Source organism: Trachurus trachurus (assembly GCF_905171665.1).
Source record: "Trachurus trachurus genome assembly, chromosome: 1".
Classification (NCBI taxonomy): domain Eukaryota; kingdom Metazoa; phylum Chordata; class Actinopteri; order Carangiformes; family Carangidae; genus Trachurus; species Trachurus trachurus.
The window spans coordinates 25,921,153-25,945,777 of record NC_139891.1 but is presented as its reverse complement, the minus strand read 5'-3'; the positions used below and the strand labels follow the sequence as shown (position 1 = coordinate 25,945,777).

At 41.3% G+C, this 24,625-nt stretch overlaps 1 protein-coding gene across 1 annotated transcript in view; it reads right to left on the bottom strand.

Annotated features, from left to right (window-relative positions):
• Positions 1–18,465: 18,465 nt before the first annotated feature.
• dchs2 (dachsous cadherin-related 2) overlaps positions 18,466–24,625 on the bottom strand; it is a gene marked incomplete at both ends in the record, with an annotated part of 32,092 nt that continues 25,932 nt past the window's right edge. The window contains 4 exons of the mRNA XM_083993056.1: positions 18,466–21,074; positions 23,270–23,411; positions 23,882–24,168; positions 24,289–24,419. Of these exons, the coding sequence (XP_083849182.1) occupies positions 18,466–21,074; positions 23,270–23,411; positions 23,882–24,168; positions 24,289–24,419 (3,169 nt within the window). The remainder of the gene's footprint in view (positions 21,075–23,269; positions 23,412–23,881; positions 24,169–24,288; positions 24,420–24,625) is intronic.

The following is a 24,625-nucleotide window of genomic DNA, read 5'->3' as shown; positions in this document are numbered from 1 at the left end:
TTTCTTAACAATTTCCCTCTCTATTTCATCTCCCGCCCTTCATGGAAATCATAACAAAACGTGTCTGACAGGTTTTACTCATTACGCCCAAATCAACAGAAATATATCCTGAGTGATCCTTTGACTTCGCTGCGTTTAAGGCCCACGCTGTAAATAGTTTGGAAATGTTGTCAGTGGGGGCATTTAGCTCTGTTCAGTGGAGCGTTAATTTTCCATCATTAGTAGTATAGTGGTGAAATCCTCTGGGCATGTCTGCAGGTTCATACCACATGATGAAATATTGTTCGCCCTGGTGTGAGAGGGAGACCTCCGCTCAGCACACCCAGGGGTGAAACCAAATCTGCCTCCTCCTGCTCTGCAGCTCTGGCTCCTATCCGCTCTCAGACCCCCTTGAGCTACGGTCTGGTCTGCAGACAGGCAGTGTGGTTCTTCTCAGGCTCGACCTTCCTCCTGGTGAAACAAGTGAGCACTTCAATGTTGGATGTGAAGTAAAAGCCCCTGAGGAACTCCATGTTAAAAGGGTCACTTCACCCACATTACAAAAGTATATCTTCCCATACATACTACATACATCCCCTCTTGTTGTTTCAAGATATGCTGATATTTTTTGGTTTCATTACCCAGGGCTTGGAGATATGTTGCTGAGATTTCTGCACAATGGAGCTAAATTGAATTCATCTTGCACCTTCAGCAATATGTTTCCCCCCTTTTTTTTTCCAGAGGCAATGAGTGCGCAAAGTGGCACATGTGGATTCCTGTATTGTCTCAGAACCTCCTGCCCTCTCCACTCAGCAGCTCCTTCAATCATTCAAAAAAGGTTATGAGTCATTTGTTTTAAACATGTGGAAAAAAAGTGTTTGAATTGAAAACACAGTTGCAGTTTATTTGCTCCGAATTAAACTTGTCATTAAAGTTTATTGTCCCACATGTGCCAAGATTTCTTTTTTCTTAGCAGACCTGAACAAAGAGGATATTTTGGCAAGAGGTTCCACTTGTTTTTTCTTTTCCGTACGAAAACAAGACAGAACCTATGGCGATTTGGGTGAAACCAGCATGTCTAAATAGTCTGCACCCTCAAATTGTGTGTTTAATTGTGTTGCTCTTGGAGATACAGTGTTTCCCAACTCCTTAACAAAGGAGTCCTAATTAATTATGATACTCATTGTGACTCATCATGAATCCATGATGAGGCCTCCTACACAGGAGAGCAGAGATACAGTAGTGATACAAAGGCACATGTTATAACTGGTAGTTGATGCGATTCAACAATGTCGACAAGTTTTCAATTGAGATTTTAAGACATCTGTCTCAGAGACAAATATCAGATTAAATGGGAAGTCTAAACATTTGACTTTTTGTTGATAAAAGCTGTGTTCAGAACCTACAGTATTAAAACACTGTGACGGGCCGAATGTGTTATTACTAGTACGAGAGGGGTGCCAGTCAGAGTCGTCTGACAATTTAAGACGTCATTTACAAATGAAATGCTGTTGCACTGCAAGTCTGGATACTCACAAAATCTACATAAACCTGATATATTCTCCCAAAAATGCACAATTTACCTCAGTTTGAGTAACAGTTATAAAAAAAATCTATAGCGTCCAGCTGTTTCAGGGCATTGCATCACCTTTTTTATAGAATTAAACTATATGTTTGATGGTGTTTTTTGTCCCCACTTTGAATGAATAGACCTATGGTATGATGCCACAGACAGGAAAGGGAAGAGGGATCTTAATGCTTCATTGACTTTTGTCTCATGATCTCATTATTTGTTCTGCTCTTCATGATTTAATTTTGAAATTCTGTCTCCTGGAAATTATGAACAGCAATGGTGTTGATTGGAAGAGGCCAGACTCCCATCTGTGCTTAGGTTTAGGCAAACAAAATCACTTTGGTTAAGATTTGGGAACGATCATGGGTTTGGTTAAATATAAATAAACAAGTTGTGTCTGAAGCCACCGTAAACTTTTCCTGAATCAATCTCGACCACAGTATTTTCCTTTAACCTTCACCAAATGCTGCGAGAAGCCAAATCAAAGGAGAAAAAAAAGCTACAAACAACTGTTTCTTCCAAAGACAGATGATGATTGAGGTCTTAAATTTGGTTGAACTAACCAATAAAAGTAAAGAATATCCCTGAAATATATCAAGATTAACACCACGAAGAGCCAGGAAACTGACTGCTCCAGCAAAGGTTAGGTTACTTGCTTTTATAGACCAACTTTCCTCCTCTTATCCCCTTACCTTCAAAGTGTGCCTATTCTGTTTGGGTCTCTGTAGAAACACTTACACAACCATTTAAGGGCTGAAGCCCCCTGTTAACCTGCACCTGGACTCCTTTTAGATGAGCAGTAGGTCAACATGGCTAAACTGTACCTGCGGTGTAGTAGGTCACATGCTAACCTTTCCCATAGGTGACTGAATGTGATCAGCTGTAAACAGACTCCTGGCATTAGATGCAAAACATGTGGTAAACTGGTCAAACTGACGCATACTTCAGTTCATCATTAAGAGTTACAAGAAAGGAAGGCGATACGTGAAGGAAAGGAATAAGGAACCAAAAAAAGGGAGATAAATGAGATGCAACTGGATTGGATCAAACACTATTAACAATACGGTTTCACCACAGTTAAGGTTTGGGGCTCGGGATAGACGTAAACTGATCCCAAGTTTCCAAAGATCGCCTGATGCTGAAAGTCACCCAAAGTCATTATAACTGGGGAAATAAGACACAGCTTGTCAGACCTTCTAGTCCGTCTATGCACCAACTACTGTTAGATACAACCACTGAATATTTGAGACAGGTTCAAAAGAGTGGTTTGGTTGGTGGTTAAGGAACAAATTTACTGAATGCTTGTGAACAATCCTGATAGGAGGAGCATCAAAGTTGTCATGATAAAGTAGACCAGTCTTCTTTCTAGGTAGATTCCCAACAGCCCCACAGAGGATGAATTGAATTATCTTACTGACAACAAATCCCATTTGAAAATCAACTCTTACAGTGAATTCAATGAACTGATGGTGACAAGTAAGGTGTGTCACCCAAGGTGGATGTTCATTGGTGCACTGAAAGTTTACGCACACAGGATCCAACATGTACCATCCTGCCACAGTTTACAAATGCATACATCTAACTCCAGCCCTTTTTTGATAAATGACTGTCTATTTTTAAATATGAACCGATATTTGTGACATTTAGGAGCAAATGAACTTGGGGAATTCCCAAAGTATTGCAAGATGATTTAATGAAATATGTTATTTGGGATTTTTTTTTTTTAGATTTTGGGAGATTGGGATGGGATTTGTGGAGAACTACAATAATGCTTGATAAAATAAGGAGTCTTTAGTGGACCACACTAGAAAACAGCCCCAAGGCTCGACTGTTAGAACCAGTTTGTCCTTATCTTCTACGGCCCCTTGACTGCCAACTGAGAATCAGCCATACAGCTCTGAACAATGCACTGAAGTGCACTAATGAGCTTGTTAACTTCAATCACTCCTCCTACATTGACATTCGGGAAGGAATTTATCCCATCCAAGAGGAATTAATCTCATTAGAGCACCAGAGTCATATAGATTGTCCCTGCTTGGTGTAATTGATGTTCACATTGTGCTGGTCTAATTGACTCAGTATGGGGTTTCAGAGCAGCTGTGGGACTTATAGACGACTCTACCAGACTGTGGCAATAACCAGATACATATTAAAATGTATAGACTACATATAACAGTGGACAAACATGGTGAGAGAGGGCAGGGGAATAGTTGTATTTCCTGTTATTGAAGTTAAAGGTCTGCAATACTACTTGATCAGTCATTTATGAGCAATTTAAAGCAATAATTTGACATTTAAGAAATATGGTGAGAGTTAGGAAAACTAATATCAGCAACCAGATAGCCTAAGTTATAGCTTAGCTTAGTGCCGGAGTTAAGGAAACAGCTTCAGAGGTCACTAATAAACATATGCCATCTGTTTAATCTACAGGAATATGATTATAAAAATGTAAAGTTGCATTTTTACAGGGGTTAGTATTTCTAACCTGGAAGCAGTAACTTGTTCCCAAAGTGACCAAACATCATTCAGTTTTTGGATTAATATAGGTGTGCTAATTAGTGGGTCTTAAAGTTGGGTTAATTTGGGTCGATTTTGTTACCTCTATCCATGGATAGAGGTTAAAGCAGAAGTAAGCGATCCGGTCGTTTTGGCTAACTTCTTGTCAGCCGATGGAGTTAGCAGTCCCCGCCCTCGTCCCTACGTCACCACATTCACGCGCATCCCTTGGCTGCACACACAGAGAGGACCGCCCCTTCATGCCGTTCTCTCTCCTCATTGGATAAAGGTTGTAGGATACAAAGAAAGTTTTCTCCTCGGCTTACAGCAGAGCAGAGTGACTGACAGACCCGTGTTTCAGACCAAACACTCTATATAAGTGATTGCCGTCGGAAGATATAACTATGTAAGACTCATATTAACACAAATATTCCACTTACTTCTGCTTTAACTGGTCTGGTTCCTGGCTGTCGCTTCATATTTACGGTACCAGCATCTAAAAGTGGGACCATCCTTTTGCTTTAATAGGCTTGTGATGACTACAGAGACACACAGGAACAATCAAGACACTTCTCAGTATTGGAAGCGATCAGATTTGTGTCAGAGGCTCCACGAACAGTGTCATGTACCATAAAACACAGACAGGTTTATATTCATGCAGGATGGATGTCCATGGATCAGTGCGACAAGCAGATCTTTCTGCCGGGCCCTGCTCTTTGAACCCTGACCGATACTGAAGCTGGAAGAGTCACACTGTGAAAGGGCTCCCAGGGATAGTTTACAACGCAGACCAAAGTACAAGAGCCTCTGCAGTTAGAGAAGTGTTTTCTGAGTGACCCGTAGCTGATCTCCACCGCATATGGAGAGGGGGGAAACCAACAGTCTTGCCCCTTGCCATCCTCACACATTCTTCAAACCCTGAAAAGACTTAATGAGCTTTTACGGAATCATTATTGATGAGAAGCAGAAAAAATATATAAACAATTAAAAAATATATGTTTATCCCAGCTCCATGCATTTGCAGAGTTCAAACTTCCTATAACTAAAAATCAAGGAGTGACTGCACAAAATTGAATCATTCATGACAAATAATTTGTTGAATATACACTTATGATAGATATGATATAGTTTTAGCCATTTGATTCACAAATTTGATAGGATTTTATACCATTACTGTTTACATTTGTTTAGGAACAGATAATAAAGCTTGCATCATTTAATCTTATATTTATATTATAAATTAATTGCAGTTGGACAAGATTTTGCTTGAATAAAATTAACTTAAAAAGTCCAAATGGCATTATGCATATTATTATTATTTTTTACTTTGGATGATTCAGCTGTGCCTGCTCCTTAATATCATTACTTCAATCAGGCTAGGTCGTCAAGGTTTCTTTTGGTCAATTTATCTTGGCTCTTGAGAATATTCTTAGAGAAATGTGATAAATATGGGCCCTACTGATTAATAGTGTATTTTTGCATTAGCTCACTAACATGTTTTTAATTGTGGTGATTTATTATTAGTGAACAAATTATTATTATTATTATTTTTAACTCTGAAATAATAAGGAGAGATGATCCTGATCTTGTTTTAGTGCTTCGTTTTCCTTCCTAGCCTGCAAAGAGAAGTTCTCCATGACATGAACAAATTACCACTCTGACAGAAGTCATGGATCATTTGTCTTTTGACAGTTTGTGTTGTGAAATATAATCTCACATACCTTCATCCCAGGAATTTGGGGGTTACAAAAAAGAAAAAAAGAAGAAAACTCACCCCTCTTAATTTAGCAATGGTGGCAGCGGGCTAGCAAGTGACCCACAGTGACCTCTGGAATACCAGACACAGGCTCAAGTGTAAATAAAGGTTTGGTATTCATTCACAGTTGTGACACCACAACAAGGACACATTTTGTTTGGAGGTATAGTTGAGAAGTGTGTCCCTTGAACAGAAACAGACCTACCACCAAGTTCAGCCCAAACTCTGAGCAACCTCTGCTCACCGATTCAACTCCGACACTTCAAAACAGCCACTCTGAACCATGAAACAGGATTTGACTCTCAGCTGCTTTCTACAGTTTCAAGAATGGGGCAAAGCCATCAAAATATAATTATCTCCTACACAAACCAGCATGGTACAGAAAACAGATCTCTAGCATAATCATTTGTCATTTTCCAGATGTAAGTGATTTTTCCCCCCTGTTCTAACACTATAAAACGTGTTAGTTTTTCTACTATGCATAAGACTTATAACTCCATTCAACTTAAGTAAATGTAATTTAGGGTAATTTTATCCAGATACCCCCAACCTGCCAAAAAATACACACATGCTTGAGTATGCTGAGTGCGCACATCGTTTTCTAGGAAATATGAAAGTGCTGTGGAATGAAAAGGCACGCAGATAAGAGCAGAAGGAAAACAACTCATGAAATCATATTTGTTGTGTTTTCAATATCTATCTGCTGTTAATATCTGAACTGTGTTTTACTGGTTGATCCTCAGAGGCAATTATGGAGTGAAGAAGGTTTTGCACACCCATTGGCCTATTTACTAAGAAAACCTAATTCAAATATTAGAATATTAAACCATACCAGGACCAAGCACAGCCCTTCTGATATAGCTACAATAGATAAATGCTTTCTAGCACTTTTGTAATTATCCAATTATGCGTTCAAGACAACTTGCAACTCGGAAAAAAAGAGCTTTGAATTGTGAAAAATGAAATGAACGGCATCAAATTTGGAAATTACAGGTCGGCCATCCGGGAATCATCTCAGAGCTCCGATTTTCCGACTGGTCGTCAGTGACAGCAATGAAACATGGCAGCCTTCATCGTTAATGGCAAGAATGTTATTTGTCAATGTTTTCATGCATCTTTCTGCTTCCAAAATAAGCATAGGCTACTCAAATATATTTTTCATGTTAATCATCCATATTATGCCAAACTTCTTTCAGGCATCAATGTTTTTTCTCGTCACCCACGTGAATGCAATGATGTCGGAATTCAGAAATTTCTTGATTCTTGATTTCTTTAACACGTCACAGCCTACATCTAGCCTAAAATGCATCACAAGACAAAATACAAAATCATGGTGTCACTGTCAACATAGGACAAATACATTTATATGTATTTGAAAGTAAAGAAAAGTCACATCAAAATGAATGCTAAAACCACTTACTGTAAGCACCTGAGTTAAGCCATCATTGTCTTTGTAATACAAGAGGTTATAATATGCCCCATGTCTTTAGGGCAGAGTGGAGGCTACAGTGCATCGCCAACAGGAAGTGACAGGCCAGAGCTAGCTGGTTAGCATGCTAACTTCAAAAGAAGAAAAGAAGTGATAAAGACAAAAGCTAAGGGTGTTAAGTTTTTCCACCTTTGAAGCCACCACTGAGTAACAAAATTATTTTTGATGCTGAATTCTAGGTAAACAGCTGCTTATCATTAGCTATGAAGCAAAAGAGCCAAACCTAAAAACTTCTTACCTGTGGTTTGCCCTCTTACACCTTCTTATCACAAGCCAGGTTTCCAATGCAGTTTTAGAAAAGTCCACAAAACACAATTGTAAATGCTCTGTGTTTCCAATGAGTGATGTAACGTGACTAAAGCTGTTTTTTCCTTGTGTAATATTCCACATAAACATGAAGAGGTGACATCTCTCTCCAGTGTTCACTTACTGCTCCCACTTTCCCTCAAATTAAGTTATTGTGTCTATGGAAATGCACCTACAGACATGCACATTATAGCAGATAGATTGTAGCATATACCATTACATAACGAGGCTTAAACCTTTGTTGTTTGGTTTGATAGTGTTTACCCAGAATCTGAACTGGATCCCTATAGGACTACTCTAAAAATACAAAATAAAATACACTAAAAATCTTTACATTGAGTATCAGATATTTTTCTTTATTTAAAATGTTTATAGCTTGGAATGGACTTCAATTGCTGCACAGATTCATGGTGTAAAATGCCCATAACTTCTCAAACCACTGCTGCAACATAATCCCCTTCTCTGCTGTCGGTCTGTCTAACATTATGTTCCAAACACTCATATCTTACCTGAAATATGGCTAAATAACACTGCTTCCATTTATCACCAGCACAGTTAGCTGTTTATGTTTGTTATTGGCAACCAACACAAGCAAATATGCAGTAGCCTAGATGTGTGCAGCAAAGATAAACAGCTAACCAAAGTAGCGACGAATGAAAGGCGTATTTAGCAATAGTGTGTTGAAAATGCCGGCCTCCATACAGGAGCACGCTAAAGAAAACTCGACTGAAATTTCTTGATCCATTTATTCATTTTACTTCTAAACCTGTGCATCTGTATATCATCTTTTCATTTGGGTAGCTACATAATGTCTGACCATCTTATTTCACTAAGCTGTAACCTTTATTTTATAGCCATTTTCCAAATGTAGACATTTTGTCCTCCACAGGAGTAAATGCTTTTGTAAAAGTGCCAACTATTAACTTTAGGTATTCTTGTAGACCCACCAACATGTCATCATTGTTTTCCTGTTGTTTTCATATGAAGAAGGAAACATTAAAAACCCCACATGCTGAATTCTCCTACGGTGGCAACAGAGTAAAGCAGCCAAAATGCAGTAAGAGGGAATCACCAAGCCCTTTATTATTCCTAAAAACATTCCCAGAAGACAAGAGTGTGTTAGCCCTGACTTTCAGTAGCGTCACTACATTGTGTACATGTGTGTGTTTCAGTCTAATGGTGTGCGGAGGCGGATGGAACAAGCCTGAGGCGGCGCACATTAAACCTGCAGAGTCCTGCTGAGAGTAAGGAGGAAAAGACCTTAGAGTTATCCTGAACTCAAATCACTGCGCACACACACTTAAAAAAAAAAAAAAAACGGCCTCACATTAACTAAATGATGGCTCCCCCTTTAACACAGAGGGCTTCTCCAACCTCAAACATCCAACAAAATTAAGTCCCCCAAAGTGCTTCTGCTCGAATCGTTTGAAACCCTGGTTGTATCTGTCACACGGCGCTGAAACGTCACCCCGCTACGAGGGCTCTGTTTGCACACGAGTAGAAAGTAAACACACGGCCATGCTTATCTTTCTCTGTGGTGGTGCTTAATTAAATATTCTACAAATCTTTGCTTGACAGTCCTGGTTAAATTATGGTGATGGCACAATATCGACTCAAAGCGTTCCAACCAAAACATCGCCCTGGCTCAGCCTCATCCTGCCAGAGGTTACGTATGCCCTATCAGATGACACATCCAGTGTATACAAGCTTAAATATAACGTTTATTCGAATCCAGTCCATGCATGATGCCTGGATTTTAAAACTGCTATTACAACTGAAATAGTAAGCAGGTAGTGACAAACTTGCTCAGTGTCAAGGTGGTTAGATGGTTTTGTTTGCCTCAAACTGTTGGTTTCCGTGGCTCTGCCCAGGGAGCAGCAGATCAACGAAACATCCCATTGCTTATTAGGAATATTAGAACAAAAAGCTCCATTATGTTCTGAAGAATATAAACTTGCATTTAATCCAGATGACTTAATATTAAAATCATTTCAGGGTTGTCGTAGTCCATGTATAATGAATAATGAATAATAGAGTCATTCTTCTTTTGCTTTGGTGACCATGCTATTTAGTTTTAGGCTTTCCAACACAACTGACATCATAAGACAAAAATAATAGCCTACATCTAAGTTTAAATGTGTTTCATTGTTTTAGAAAACCAAAATGTGAAATTCACTAGCAACATACTGTGGAAATTTTCATGTTATTTCTGAGGGTTTTTGTTTGCATGTTAATTATGGAGCTAGAATTGGATGATAGAAAAGTTAAGCATATGAAACAGGAAGAAACAGCTAACTTTGCTCTATGGTAAAAGGGAAATCCCTCTGCAAACATGATAAAAGTATGCAATGACTGAACACAATGTATTGGTTTTGTTACTAGAATTGTAAAAAATAAATGTATGTTGGGAAAACTATAAGCTGTAATAATGGTTTACTTTTATATAGCGCTTTTTTTTATTGAAACCCGATACCCAAAGGCAGACAGATGGAAGCGTGGCTGCCAATGTGCGCCAAACGAACCCCCCTAACCACCACGATCATTCATTAAGCATTCACATGAGTCAAGGTGGGTAAGGTGCCTTGCCCAAGGACTGGGACAGAGCGGGATTCGAACCAACCATTGGACGGCTCTACCTCATGAACCACTGCCGCCAATTTTTTTTGGCTATGAACAGCTAGGCTAGGTGTTGGCTACCTAGCTTGGCCCGCAGCCTTGAAAAAAAGCCTACTATTGGCATATATTAAAGAAATAAAATTTCTTCATTGAGCTGCTTCAACTAGCATCCAGACTAATCTATGCTAAGCTAGGCTAATGACCTTGCACCTAAGGTATACAGTGAGAAATTATACATTATGTTTATGTGTGAAAAATACTGCCTATCAATACTGTCTTTTCAAGTGTGACTTTAATAGACAATTAAATTACAGATAATATGAAGAGAATTTGTAGGCCTATTATAAATCTCAGAAAGTGAATATAGGCCTGTAATCAATGGTTTACAGAAGTTAAATTAAAGGCAGATTAAAAAACAAAAAACAAAAAAAAATCAAATATTGTTTTATAGAATAAGTGTATGTCAGTGTATTTTCACTTTTCAGAGCTGAAATACATCCTCCATAATATCTTTGCATAGGCTGCCAGGCTCTCTTATACATATGGAGCCTGTATATATACCCACTTGTCCTGTTTATTTGTTTGGCTCCCTGTTTTATACGGCCTGTTTCTATACTCATTTCTCTGTATACACCAGTTACAGTATGTCCGTCTCTTTTATGTATTTGCTCTGTTTATAGGTACATTAAGAAACACAGACAGAGCCACATTCCTTTTATATTCCAGTAAACTAAATAGTATAAATGCACACATGCTTTATGCTTCTACACTGTAGATTATTCTCAAAGTGAAGGGATAAAATGAGCTCCACATGGGACACTGCGCGTAGTCCTGCACAACCACTTTCATCGGCCTGGGAACCCCAACACACACACATACACACACACTGAGCTTTTCCTTCTGTCTCCCACATCTGTGTCTATGGCCCTAATTGTTTAATACCTCTCCCCGTCCAACCTCCCTGTGCAGTCGAGGCACTAATAGGTCCGACCAAAAAACTGCCAGGGCCTCCGATTCTTGTTACCCTGAGCTAACCCATGGAGATTTCACTGGTCAGTGGATGAACTCATGCTACACATCATCGGTGTTTATTCCACATGGTCGTTGTGGCTGGATTGTGTATGTAAGTGTGTGTGGAGGATGGTGGAGTGGTTTGGAAAAAGTTCTTCAGGGGGCTGAGGAAAACACGGAGAAAAAAGTTTTGGTCTGTTTGTTTCAGTCTGCCTGTCCTTAATTTATGCATGCTGCTGAAGTTGGACATAAAAAAAAGAGATCCCTTTAGTTTTGCACATTTTCTGAGCTGTGCATAACATCAGCTTCCCCTTTGTTCACTCGAGCAAACACAGCGAGTCAAAGCTGCGGCCCCACTGGAGAGATCTCTGCGATATGCATTGCGGGACACCCAGTGAAAAAAAGGGAAGACGTTTAAGTTGGAAAAACTTGACCCTAAAGTTGTTTGAACCCCTCATCCTTCTGATGTCCCCACAGACAAATATGGATGGACTCTTTTTGGATTAGAAGGGAGGAAAGCTGTCATTGCCACCTCGTCTACGCTGTGTCAGACACAGTCGTTTGAACCTGAGGTTGGGGTATAAATCTCCACCCTCGGGCCAGCCTTGACATTCTGGTCCCAGATGGTGCCCCCCCCCCCTGCTGTGGACTCTGCCCCAAAGCGGCCTGGCATCTCATCCAGACGCATCCATCACAGCAGAACCAGGCCCCTTATTCTGGGAGCAGAGGCCCCTGTAGGGAGCACCTGCCCTCGTGTTTTCACCTTGTGGCTTCGACAACCCCCCCCCCCCACTCCACCCCTCGAGCACACTTCATCCCCTGCTGCTTTCCTGTGAGGTCAGAGGTCAGTTGAGGGTGTGAGACAACTTTGCATGTCCAGAGACACTCTGTTGAGGTGACATTCACACTCAATTCTGCGGTTATATCTATTAGGCCTCACATTACAGGCAGGTCAAAGGTTGAAGTATTATTAATGTTAACAGAAGGCCACACAAGCGACCGTCAAAACACGAAAATAATCACAGAAAGACCAAGAGTGAAAACTACAAAACAACACCTTGAAGAAATAAGAGCTTTAAACGCTTCAGTCTGAGACGTGGAAGAAAAGACAACAATTCAGAAAACAAAAAGGAAAGCTGCTAAGCAAAGATCAATCGCCTTCAAAAGAAAAAGAAAGCTACTTCTTCAATCCGAACAGCGTTTATACAAAAGAATCGTACTACTCCATCTGTTTTATATATTGTGGCCAAAAAACATCACTGATTTGATTGGACCCAAATGTGATGCTTGAGGCTCCTTCATACATCCAAAGCCTGTTTGACCCTCCTTCTCCTGCCCTCCACCAACAAAGCTCCCTTTCCCTCTCCCCACTGGTCTCATTCAAGGGGCTCCAGGCCTGACTCTGTGTGTGTGTGTGTGTGTGTGTGTGTGTATGTATGTATGTATGTGTGTGTGCGGGAATAGGGAGTCTTGTCTCACTTATTGTGCTGCTAGCTAGGCTAGGCTTATACTGTGAGCAATACTCAACTGAAAAACCTGTTATTTCTGTATTATGCCACCTGCAGACTTCAAAGGTGGCTCTGCAAAGTTTTTCCTCGGTTGACAACAGCGGTGATGGTTCCCAGTGGAGACCCACTTGACGCAAGCATTGTTCGCTGTTTGTTTGTTCCAACAATGCTCTCAGTGACAAAGTTAACAAGCTGATGTTAAACAGGTATCGTATTGAACATGGCCACCATCTGCTATTCAGTGCTAAACCAAAAGTACAGCTGAGGATTGAGGGAAAGTAATCGTTTTCATAAACTAAAATATTTGACGAAATAAAACTTAAAACAATCCATCCCATATTTGTTTTGACTTTTCACTCAAAACCACAACCTCATGGTGGCACTAGTGGAAACAGGTTGCAGGGTGACCAAACGCATTAGGATTCATCCTTTGGGCTCTGCACATGTCTGTGCTAAATTTCATGGCAATACAACTGATAGTTGTTGACATACTTCAGTCTGGACCAAAGTGGTGGACTGATAAACAGGCCAACATTACCATCCCTACAGCAGCGCTAGATTTGTATTTGGATCGCTTTCATAAGCTTCTGTACATTTTTATACTTTCTTTGGACTCGTGGATGTTTTGGATTCGGGGTAGAAACTGCCCAGAATATATGTATATTTAGTGTTTCATCCAAGCAGTTCTGCAGAGTTTTATTCTAAAATTACATTGTTGAACAAGTTTTGGAAGGAAAAATGGATAAGTGTTGTAGAAGTGTCTTTAAGTTAAGATAACATAGCATTATGACAATGTAAGATACACATTAGCTATTAAAAAGTATGTACTGGTCCCTTTGAATCTAATTTAATTTACTTTAATTTTTCTCTAATGTGCTAATATATGCATATTCGGCATTTTAAATTGATGGTTGAACAATTTGGTATGTTTTTTCCAATTGCAAAGCTTGTTGTTTTAGAGTCATAAGTCTTTAAGATATGAAAAAACATGAGCCTCAATAAGAATTTTTTTTTATCGAGCAACAAGCCAGTTTCTGCACTGTACGCTCTGCATGTTACCATCCCCACTTCAAACTCATGTTCCCAGCTCTGCTCAGCTATCCCACATCACGTCTGTATTAATTTCCATCAGGAGCAAGCACAGCAACGCACTCTGGCATATATCGTCCCACACACTTGTCAAACATCTGAAAAGCATAGAAAGGATGTTGCACATGGTTCTGATAAAAACAGAGGTAAGCTGGTCACTGAGTGCAGTTTACTTGTTCCTGTTCTGTGATTAATTCTTTATGTAAACTGCACTGTTATCTCTTTGATGAGATTATATATGTCTATGGAAAAAATGCCATATATGAATAAATGATAAAAAATGCCTAAATGCAAAAACGGTGAGCCTTTCCTTCTCCTGTCAAGTATGCCCCCCTTTGTTTTAGGTGGGGGGGAAAAAGGTGGAAGAGAGAAAACAGAAAACATTTGGATTGTTTCCAGCTCGCAAATGAAGCATGAAGCATGCTCTCTGTGTGACAATGTTTACATAATCTTTCAACAACACAGCATAAATGAACTTAAAGGTTTATGGAAAACTATCAAGACTCTGCACATGTGTTGATTGTCTGGAGTCAAAGGGCCCAGTGGTGATTTATAATACTGAAGATGATGATTTATGTTTTGTGCCAAAATCCTGCTGCTCAGACCATAAACATATTCTGGCTCACTTCTAAACTAAAATCTTATCTGCATTCTGTAAAAGCTGCATCGGGGCAAATATCATTCCCCTGCAACCGCATATCCACCACTAATAAGAGGCAACCAGACCCTGATCCTTGCTGTTCCGCACTTGTCTCCAAAAAAGTCTCTGAAACCCCTCATCAAACAGTATTACAGTAATATCTTTGGGCATTTGATATTTGGATGTATCTCCACATTGAGACCTATACAGCAGGACTGATAGGTGGATTGATACTATTTTGTACAGCTTATCACAGATAGGATCAATAATAGCAGCAGTAACAGCGGTTCCTTTAAATTTCCTGAAGCGCCAGCATCACTTAGTTATTTTTTTCTTATTTATTTACAACAAAAAGTTCAGAAAAAAGCAGAGCTGTGAATTTTTAGGGTCATCGTCACCACATAAACAGGATGTAAACAGTAAAAGTGAGGCATTCACGTTTGATAATCTACCATGAATTGTGTGGTTTGATGTGTGTATTGCTATGTGGCAGCCCCAATGCAATCTTCAGCTGCATGCTCAAAGCTGCAACTTCCTGCACTGAAAAATTAAGCTAACATGGCAGTACTGTACCAAAAAACTGCATTTCTTCAAATACCCAGTTGAACCTGGCAGAGCGGCTTCTGGCTTAAGCCTTGCTCCCATAAAAGCTGTTTTCATTTAACAAAAATTACAAAAAATCTCAAATGTTAAATGTTGTATTATACAATCAGTCACAAAAGTTGTTTGTCTGCATGAGATAATAGAACCGAAATGAGGAAGTGTCTGATCAGAGAGCGAGTAAACATTATAATGACTCTGATCGGACATTGATGTGAGCGTTTTCTCTCTCTCTCTCTTTTTTTTTTTACTGAGATCAGGAAGTGTCTGATCACAGGATAAGTAAACATGTTATGAATCTTACCAGACATTGATGTCAGCTTTCAGTACTTGACAGTGTTGCTTTACTTTGGTGAAACCAAGTGCTGAGAATGAGTTTGGAAAGACGGTGAAGTTGTTGTTTTGCAGTTTCACCAAACATATGTAGTTTTTCAAACATAAAAGGATTGACAACTAAAATGCCATGTGTAGAGTAAAAAGCCATTTGCATACACTTGACACAGACTGAATGCACTAAGCCATAACACAAAAATATGTTGTATATACAGTATATATAAACGTTACAGGGCAACATATACAGTCTGTATATTGTCTTCTAGTCGAGGAAACATCACATCACATGTTGAGGCAAGTGGAAAATGAAACAATCCATAAATAATACATTATAAAATCAACCGTCACCTCGACTGCACCTTCCCACTCCACAACTTTTTCTCTGCCAAGTGAATGTAAGCTAAATTCCTCCAATGCATCATATAGCCGCAAGTCTCTTGAGATACAAGCCAGAACATATGCATTTTACATATCCCTGTAGGATGCGAATTGAGATAAATATGAAATCCAATTCAGGATGAGAGCACAGCTGTGTTTTATCAGATGATAATCTTTTCTTCTGGTTATGGAGATAAAGACTGTTCTGTGGTGGGGGGCTCACCCTTAACCTCTGATCAACTTGACAAAGGTAAGTTAACAGCTACTCACAAAAACTGTGATTGTGTTGAAATCCTTAATTATTTTGTTATCATGTTTCATATACTTAGATGGATTAGTGTTTAATTGATTTACTCATTTTATACTCAGCAAACCTAGGGCTGTAATCATAGATTGCATACAGCTGAATTATCACAATCCAAAAACCTTAATGTAAAAAAAACAAAACAGATTGTACCTGAGACCTCTTGACCTCTCTCAGCAAATTGAGTTGCCTGACTGAGTGACAGGCCGTGTTCGATAAAGATCCACAGATCAGCTGGTGTGGACTGTGGAGCTCTGCACTGAAACACAGAAGCTTGTTTGGTCAGATCACCTGATACAGCTCGAGATCTCTTCCAACACCGTGATCCCGAGGCCAAGGACCTGCTGAAATCACAAACACAGAAGAGTGCAGAGCTTTTCAAAACCCACTGCGGTGCAGAGGAGAGACTGAACTGAGTCAATAAATAATTACGCACCTATCAGTGACTACATGCAGGGCACACTTGGCTGGTACGGTTCGAGGGCCGACTGTTTATTATCTTTCATGAAACTATCTGATAAAGACTTTAGCTCCTCAGCTTCCTCAGCTCATATGTTCCCCGCGGGCAACACATTTTGGATTAACAGCAGACCAAGTGGAGCCACGTTGAATCACTTTGTATTTCTCTACTTTTCTTGGAGAAGCTGCATTCTTAGATGTTCAGGTTCACTGTTAGCAAAAGGATGTCAAGTTTCCTCCAAAGCCTCCTCTTACAGCAAATAACAGAGAAGAAAACATGCAACAATGCTGGATAATGACTTATTTCATGGTCCATCAGTAAACAGACGAGGATTGGGTCGCTGCTGATGAACGCTGTTCGCCCGATAACCACACTGAATAGCCATTTTATTTCACTTAATCCCTTCACATTTCATGTTGGAATCGCTGAGCGCATCTACGACGTGGGCAGGGATTCAGAGGCAGAGATTTGCGATCATCAGCGCGGTTTAAACCTGACAAGGTTTTTAAGATGTGGCGCTGCTTTGTGGAAACATTGAAGAACTGATAAATTGATTCCATTACTGCAAACAATCTGCAGAGACAGCTCAACCCGAGTGGGATTATCCTAAAGCCAAACCAAGCAGTGTAAAATTCAGGGAAAGTGTTTCTTACATTCGAGCACGGGTAAATGAAAATGCAGCCGTTTGGTCTTAGCTCTGTGTGGCCCTTAAAAATCACAACTTATTTACTTTTATGCAAGTTTTCTTGTCTAATTCAATTTTTTATCCATCTATGAAGAAAGCCTGTCTCTGAATAAGACATTTTACACAAGCGAATGAATCTTCCTGATTGAAAATCTTGAAAACACTCAATACAGAATTAATTTATTGCAAATTTATTGAAATTAAAACTCAAAATTCAAAGTGCTTTTTTGTTAACAAGGTGTCCACAGTCTACAGTCAGCACACACATGAACAACCATGGAGGGAACAGATCATTTCTATCCATGAGAAAATGTAAAACAGTGAAAACCTGGAAGTGGTTTATAAAAAATCTGCAAACATGCTGACCAGTGACAGTAGTACAATACTGTAGATCCCACGTCTTGAATCCATATGAAATTAGTGTCAGTGAAGAATCACTCATATTTCTCTGTTTTTGTTTTTGGATGATGTCTGCATACGCCTTGACTCTTTTCTGGCCAAACAACATAATACTGAAATTAAGAACTGTCCTATATGAAAGGAATAAAATAAGCTCTGTTCGTCATGGGATTTTACTGGCATTTTATTGGCAGAATATATTAAAGAAGAGGGGGGCAAAGAAGGGCCTGATTTCAAAACGCTGGCTTTTATTATTCCAGGAAGATAGACTCAACCACAGAACAATGTTGCCTTTCTTTGGTTATTAAAGTTAAACCAACCTTGAAAAAGTTTCCATTTAGAAGTTGCAACCAACTGCAATAACAGAGTGTTTCATTTTCTGCATATGTAGACATGTTTACAATAAAACATTCAATAATTAATTGCTGACCCAAACATCTGCTCTCATTCAGAGTGCTGCATTATAAAAAATATAATGCAAGGCTGAGTTTGGGCTTTTCCAGATATTAGTTTTTTATTAAAGAACAAAGTTAAGGAATCAGCCTCAAACTAAGAAATTAAACGACTATATTACCTTCATATGTCAGTGCTGCCTGGTATCGCCCCCTTGAGTCTAGATACAGTAGACCCATGAAACCCATGGATCCAAAACAACTGAAAAACCGATAGTGAGTCCAGAACTTAATCGTTTTATCTCTAAAATGACTTATGTATTCACATTTTCTTTGAAATCTTATCAGTAAACCTAAGTTACAGTCAAACTGTGCAGTGTCCCTTTGGGGGAAATACCCTCGGATAGTGTATGGAAGATGAAATAAAATGCATCTAGGTCAAACCTCCTGCCTACACCTGTATTTCTGCCTCCAACAGGCTTGCTGTGAGGGGCCCTGAGTCCAGTCTGATGCCCCCTACGCCCGTCTCAGAGACGACTGGAGAGGCACTGGGGGTCCTCATGGTGAGAGAAGTCAGTGACGGGGAGAAAGTTGGTGTCATGACTGACGGGGTAAGTCCCGTGTTCCTGGCTAGGGGCGAGTACGCATATCTGCGGTGAGAGGGCTTCCTGCTCAGACTTGGCACTCGCCCCAGCTTTCGTGGGGGTACAGTTCTGATGCCAGCCTGAGCCACTCCTGTTATTAGAGGCGGCGGGGGCATGAGATAGCTCGACTCCGCCGCCATGTCCTCGCGGCCGCCTTGGAGCTCCTCGTCAGGGAGCATCCCGATATCCGCGAAGACGGATGCCAGAGTCTGGAAGCGTGGCTCCCAGTCCAGCAGGTAGTCCCAGCTGTAGCTGCCCTGCCATTGCTCATCTAGACAAATCAGCGAGGAGAGAGAATCTGCCGAGCCGTGGGCTCCAGGGAGGGGAGCGTACCCTTTCGCCCCCATGCTCTCCTCCAAATCCCTCACCCTAAGGATTGCAGGAAGAAGCCCCTCACCTCCTCCCTCCTCTTTGAAGTGGTGCAGGCTTTCTGTGCTGGCCATCCCTGAGACTAAACTTTTATTGACTGATAAGAGATGCTCCGGCCCTACGTCGATAGAATGGCAGGAGACAGTATCTCCAGCTAAGGCAGGATCTGGGATCTCTGCGTTGGTCTGGTTGTCCTGCACAGATTTGTCTCTTTTACGACAGGGGTATTGATTGATCCACTTGATCTCCTGGTCCTCAGCTGTCTCACCCTCTGCCGACCCACGGCCGCTCGAGTCCGACTGATTGTATTGGTTTGATACGTCCCTGGTGGTCAGCAAGATGCTCGGCCGTTTAATCTCCTGCAGTGAGATGACACTCGGCGTTTGGCTGTTGGATCGACTGAACGATCCTGTGCTATGGTTCAAGTTTGCGGCGATGGCGGCGGCCTTTTTGATTGCAGTCTCTTTAATCTTGTACCGGAGAACCATGCCCACAAAAACAACGAGGATGAAGAGGAAGATGATTAATGAGGCGCTCAGACTGAGCATTTGCACGTCGAGGGGAACCCCGGTGAATGCTTCTGCCGAGCTGGAGATATTGACGAAAACCATGCAGGTGGTAGACCTGGAGCCCGGTCGGGGACTGCTCGCGGACACGACCATCTGCACCATGTCCTCGGTGTGACCTCGCCTGCGAAATACAGGACCTGACACAAAGATAGCACCGATTGTTTTGTTTATTGAGAAAAACGATGACGAGCTTGCTAGGGAGTACTCCACCACCCCGTCCACCCCTCCGTCGTGGTCCATCGCCATCACATAACCGACCGTCTCGCCGCTCTGGACGTTTTCAGGCAGGAGGAAGTGGTACTGCTTCTGGGTGAAGATGGGACTGAACTCGTCCACTCCCTTGATGGTCATCTGCACCCTCACTGTCGCTGCTTTGTCGCCCTTGTCCCTGGCCTCCACCACGAAGCAGTACTCGCTTTCGCGCTCGAAATCAAAGGTCTGTCTGGTGTGAATGTCTCCTGTGAGCGGGTCGATGGCGAAGGCCTCCTTCCTGTCCGGGCTGCCACTGCCGTAGTCCATGAAGCAGGAGGACAGAATCGAGTAGGCGACCTGACCGTATTGGCCTAAGTCATTGTCGAGGGCGTGGACCGAACAGGCGTGGGTAAACGCCGGGAGGTTCTCGAACACAGAGCAGTTAATGGTCGGGAACGTGAAGTATGGAGTGTTGTCATTTTCATCCAGAACGGTGATGAAGACGACCGTAAAAGCAACATTATGCCCTTCGGACGACTCGCCTCCATCGGTTGCTCTGATAGTGACGGTGTGTTTTGAGTCTTCCTCATAGTCAAGCGAGTGATTGATCACCAACAGGCCAGAGTGCGGGTCGAGCTTCAGGTGTCCTTTGCTGTTCCCAGAGACGATGTCGTACTTCAACAGGCCGTTGATCCCCAGGTCGGGATCATGAGCGCTGACCTGGACCAGCCTGGTGCCCACTTGGCTGTTCTCACTCACCCGTGCATGGTACTCTTTGCTGGAAAACACGGGGGCATTGTCATTGCAGTCCGTCACAGTCACCATAACAACTGCAGAGCTGTTCAGCGGAGGCGTTCCCCGATCGGACACGCTCACCGTCAGTGTGTACGTCTCCGCGGTCTCTCGGTCTAAAGGGTCGCACAGAACGAGTTTCCCCAGGTTCTTCATCTGATTCTCAACTTGGAGCATTTTAACTTCCAGGCAGAATCGCTTCTCCTCGTTTCCCCTGGTGATGGCGTAGTGCAGACGCGTGTTTTCGGGGCTCCAGTCTTCGTCCTCTGCGGACAGCGTCAGGAGGGTGGTGTCGGTCGGGGTGTCCTCCGGTACGGTGAGGGTGTAGACGTCCTGGTGGAACACGGGCGCGTGGTCGTTGGTGTCTAGAATCAGTACGTCTATGGAGGTGACGGTGGAGTGCGTGGGTTCGCCTCCATCTCTTGCCTCGACCAGGAGATGGATCAAGTTGCTGTTGGTGATGGCCTTCAGAGGCTTGTTGGTGAAAACAGAGCCTGTAAGACAGCAATTTTTTGTATGTTAGCACTGGATTTAGTTAGTCTGAGGAAGGGTCTTTGAGCCCGAAACGTTACTCCCTTGCGGATTTTTCCCTTTTTTTTATCATTGACCTTTTTTGTCCAGCACCCAGCGTCAGTTTTTTGGGATGTGCGTGCTTTGTTTATACTTTCAGCACTGGATTTAATGTCTGTAAAATGTACAAAGGAGTTTCTCATAGTGAAGAAGCCAGTTTCTGTTGCAGTTTACAGCGATAACTGTGCCAGATTTACCACTATAAATTCTTCGTCAATTTTTAAAATGATGGGCTTTTTATTACATACATTACATAACACAGCCTCTCATTACTAGCTAGGTAGCTGTTGATGTTGTTGTTGAATTGGCAGTCTATGTGTTGTAGCTGGCTTATCAAGGTCATGTTGTCTTGCTTGTTAAAAAATGCCTTATAGTAGGGGCCAAGCACTTGATGGTGACATGTATGCTATTGTGCTAAAGGGCTGAGGCTAAAGCTACATATTCAAAAAAAAAAAGAAGCTCGACAGATGATGATGCAGAAGACATGGAAATAAACAGTGCTGTTCTATATATACACAATGGCTGCTGAGGTGTCACTTCTTGGGATTAATATAAAAATGTTGTTTACTTCAGCTCTTAGCCAGTGTTGTCATTTTGTTTTGTTTTTATTTAGCTTTTGGGCCTAATTAGATGAGCAGCAACATGCAGCTGTTTTGAGCATACAGGCTCAGCAATAAACAGCAGACTAGCTGGTAAACATAGCAGAGCAGTTAAGGAGCCTTGGTATTTTTCTCAGGGGCTTATAAAGAGTAAGAAAAAAAATCGAAAGAGAGAGATGGTTTCAGATTTACTATCGGGGCCAGAAACTCATGTTTTATGCTAATTCTCTTTCTCTGCTTGACGGGAAACTTTGGTCACATCTGGCTCAAACTTTTGTCAATAAGGTCATAATATATCAATTTCTATATCTTTTATGCTACTATCTAAATATTATTGCCGTCAAATTCAGTGCACTTTTTAAATGTGAAACTGCTTACATGGTATAGAGACATGGCCTCACCAATGTAAAGCTATAAAAAAAATCCCTTGAATTGACTTAACAGATGGTTTAACAAATATGCAGTTTGTTACTGGACGTGTTTCTCTCCAGAATAAGAACTATAAAACATGTCTGTTTGCATGACAATATACTGCGAGCTGAGTTGAATCAAAAATTGCCCTTGTCATTAGACACCACAATGCAACATAATTTCCTGTATGACAATTCCTAAATGAATTCCATATGCAGACTGTAAGAGCGAATTTTCCTCTTGGATGACAATGAAGTGTTTGTCCATCCAATTTATTATTCCACTTCACTGCCACTTAAACGTTTCTCCGGGATGACTTTATTAATTCTGAGGCTTTACTCTAACGCAGCACCACCTCTTTGTGTTTGTGAAACACATAATGCATGGAAAAACTGAGATGCATGGCGCTGCAAAAAGCATCACATTAAAGCTTTGGATTCTAGTTAGAGAGCTTTAGTCAACGTTGATACAAATTTCACTTTCCATTAGTGCTCCTTACCACATTACACGTCAAATACATTTCTCTAATATTAAACTTTGGAGTTCAAACATCGTAGAAGTCCATAAATCACTCATGAGTGGGAAAGACTGGCCAGTACAGAGGGGGTTGCTGGTTTGGTTTTCAGCTCAGTAGGATTTATCTTCTTTCTTGGGGTTTGGATTTTTAAAAGGGAGATAATAGGATAGGCATGACTCTTTTGAAGCACTTTAACCAAGACTTCGAAAAATACAAACACTGGAGAAATATACTGCTACTGGCACAATGAAAACTCCAAGCAACGGCTGATATTGTTCGCCGAGCTGCTCATAACAAGGCAAAGACTCTCTCTGCGCTTTTCTTTGGCGTGTGCTGCTTTAACAGTGCCAGAGAAACTGATTTTAATGGAGAGAATAAGAGGGATGGATATGAGAATCAGACCACCAGACAGTCATAAGTTATGAATCTTGTAAAGATTTAAAGTAATATAATTTACAAAAGAATTATGTTTCTATCGAACTATGGTATTATTGTTTTTCTCTCTAGTCCTCCTTTTCTATTCACACAGTAAGTGGTTTGCTGTAATCAACATTTATATCGGCGCTATTGGAGGATTCATTAGTCTTCTTACCATCGTCTGGCTGGATGTAGAAGCCTTGCAGAGGAGATGAAAGCAGCCTGTAGGTGATCTTGCCATTGAGTCCTGAGTCTTTGTCCGTGGCAGACACCGACACAATCAGTGTGTCTCCTGTGACCAACTCTGACAGTTCCACCTTAAAAAAATTGATGTATTTAAGGTGCCAATCGCTGACAAGATATACTTTACAGAGGATTTGTAAGGGTATTAAAAGCTACATTAGTTGTTAATAAACTATCAAAGAGTAGTTGGTTTCCAGGTTTGCAAACGTCCCCCAGCTTAGCTCCATTGATAGACAGTTTACTCTCAGAAAAAGTATCTAGAATAATAATATAAAAAACATTCTTCACGAAACTGTGACCTAAAAAAGACAAACCATGTTATGCTGAAGGCACACAGACAGCAAACCAAAAGTTATCCTTAATATCTCTTTATTAAGAGATGAATAAACAATTCATGCCTAATGTTATAAATCCTGAAATGTCTTAATAGAAAGTTGTATCTCCACCATGAACATAATTATCATCTTATTCATGGCTCGCTGACCCCAACCAGCTGCTGTATAACGTCGCCGCCCTTTTTTATTGAGAAATATATCATCTGTACCTGGTAGGAGACCTGGGTGAAGACTGGAGCGTTGTCATTGACGTCAAGCACTTGAACTCTGACCTCCCCTGTGGTCTGGTGGAGCGAGTCGGACGCCCAAACTGTCAGAGCGTAATCCGTCTCCTCCTCGAAGTCCAGGGCTCGCGTCAGAGTGATCACGCCGGTGTAGCGGTCGATGGCGAAGGGGCTGTTGGTGCTGCTGTTGTCTGAAAAGCTGTAGGTGATGGTTGAGCTCAGGTCCACGTCGTTGGCAGTCACCTGGGCGACCATGTAACCTGCTGGCAGATCTGAAGAGAAGCAGAACATGTGAAGACAGGAGCATGAATAGAGGGAACACAGTATTTATTTATTTTTTAATTCTTGAGGATGTGTCATTAAAAGCGTTAAGAGGTGAAGTTTGGTCTTACTCTCTGCTATAACTACCGGCTCCATGGGGGGAATGGCGGGGCTGTTGTCGTTGACGTCCACCACTTGGACCCTGATGGTGGTGGAGCTGCTGAGTGGAGGGTTCCCCCTGTCTGCTGCCTGCAGAACCAGCCTTCGGTACAGAGGTAAACAAATGTTTGCACTTGACTGAGTATATGTTCTGGATAGTATTGATTTGTTATGCAAGATAAAATATCCTCCAAATCAAAAACAACTCAACTACTACCATTTGACTATTTTCAACGTGTCATTTTGAAAAGCAAGAATTGCACAGCGGCCCGCGGTGATTCTGTCATGGCTGAAGTCGGGAGAATATTC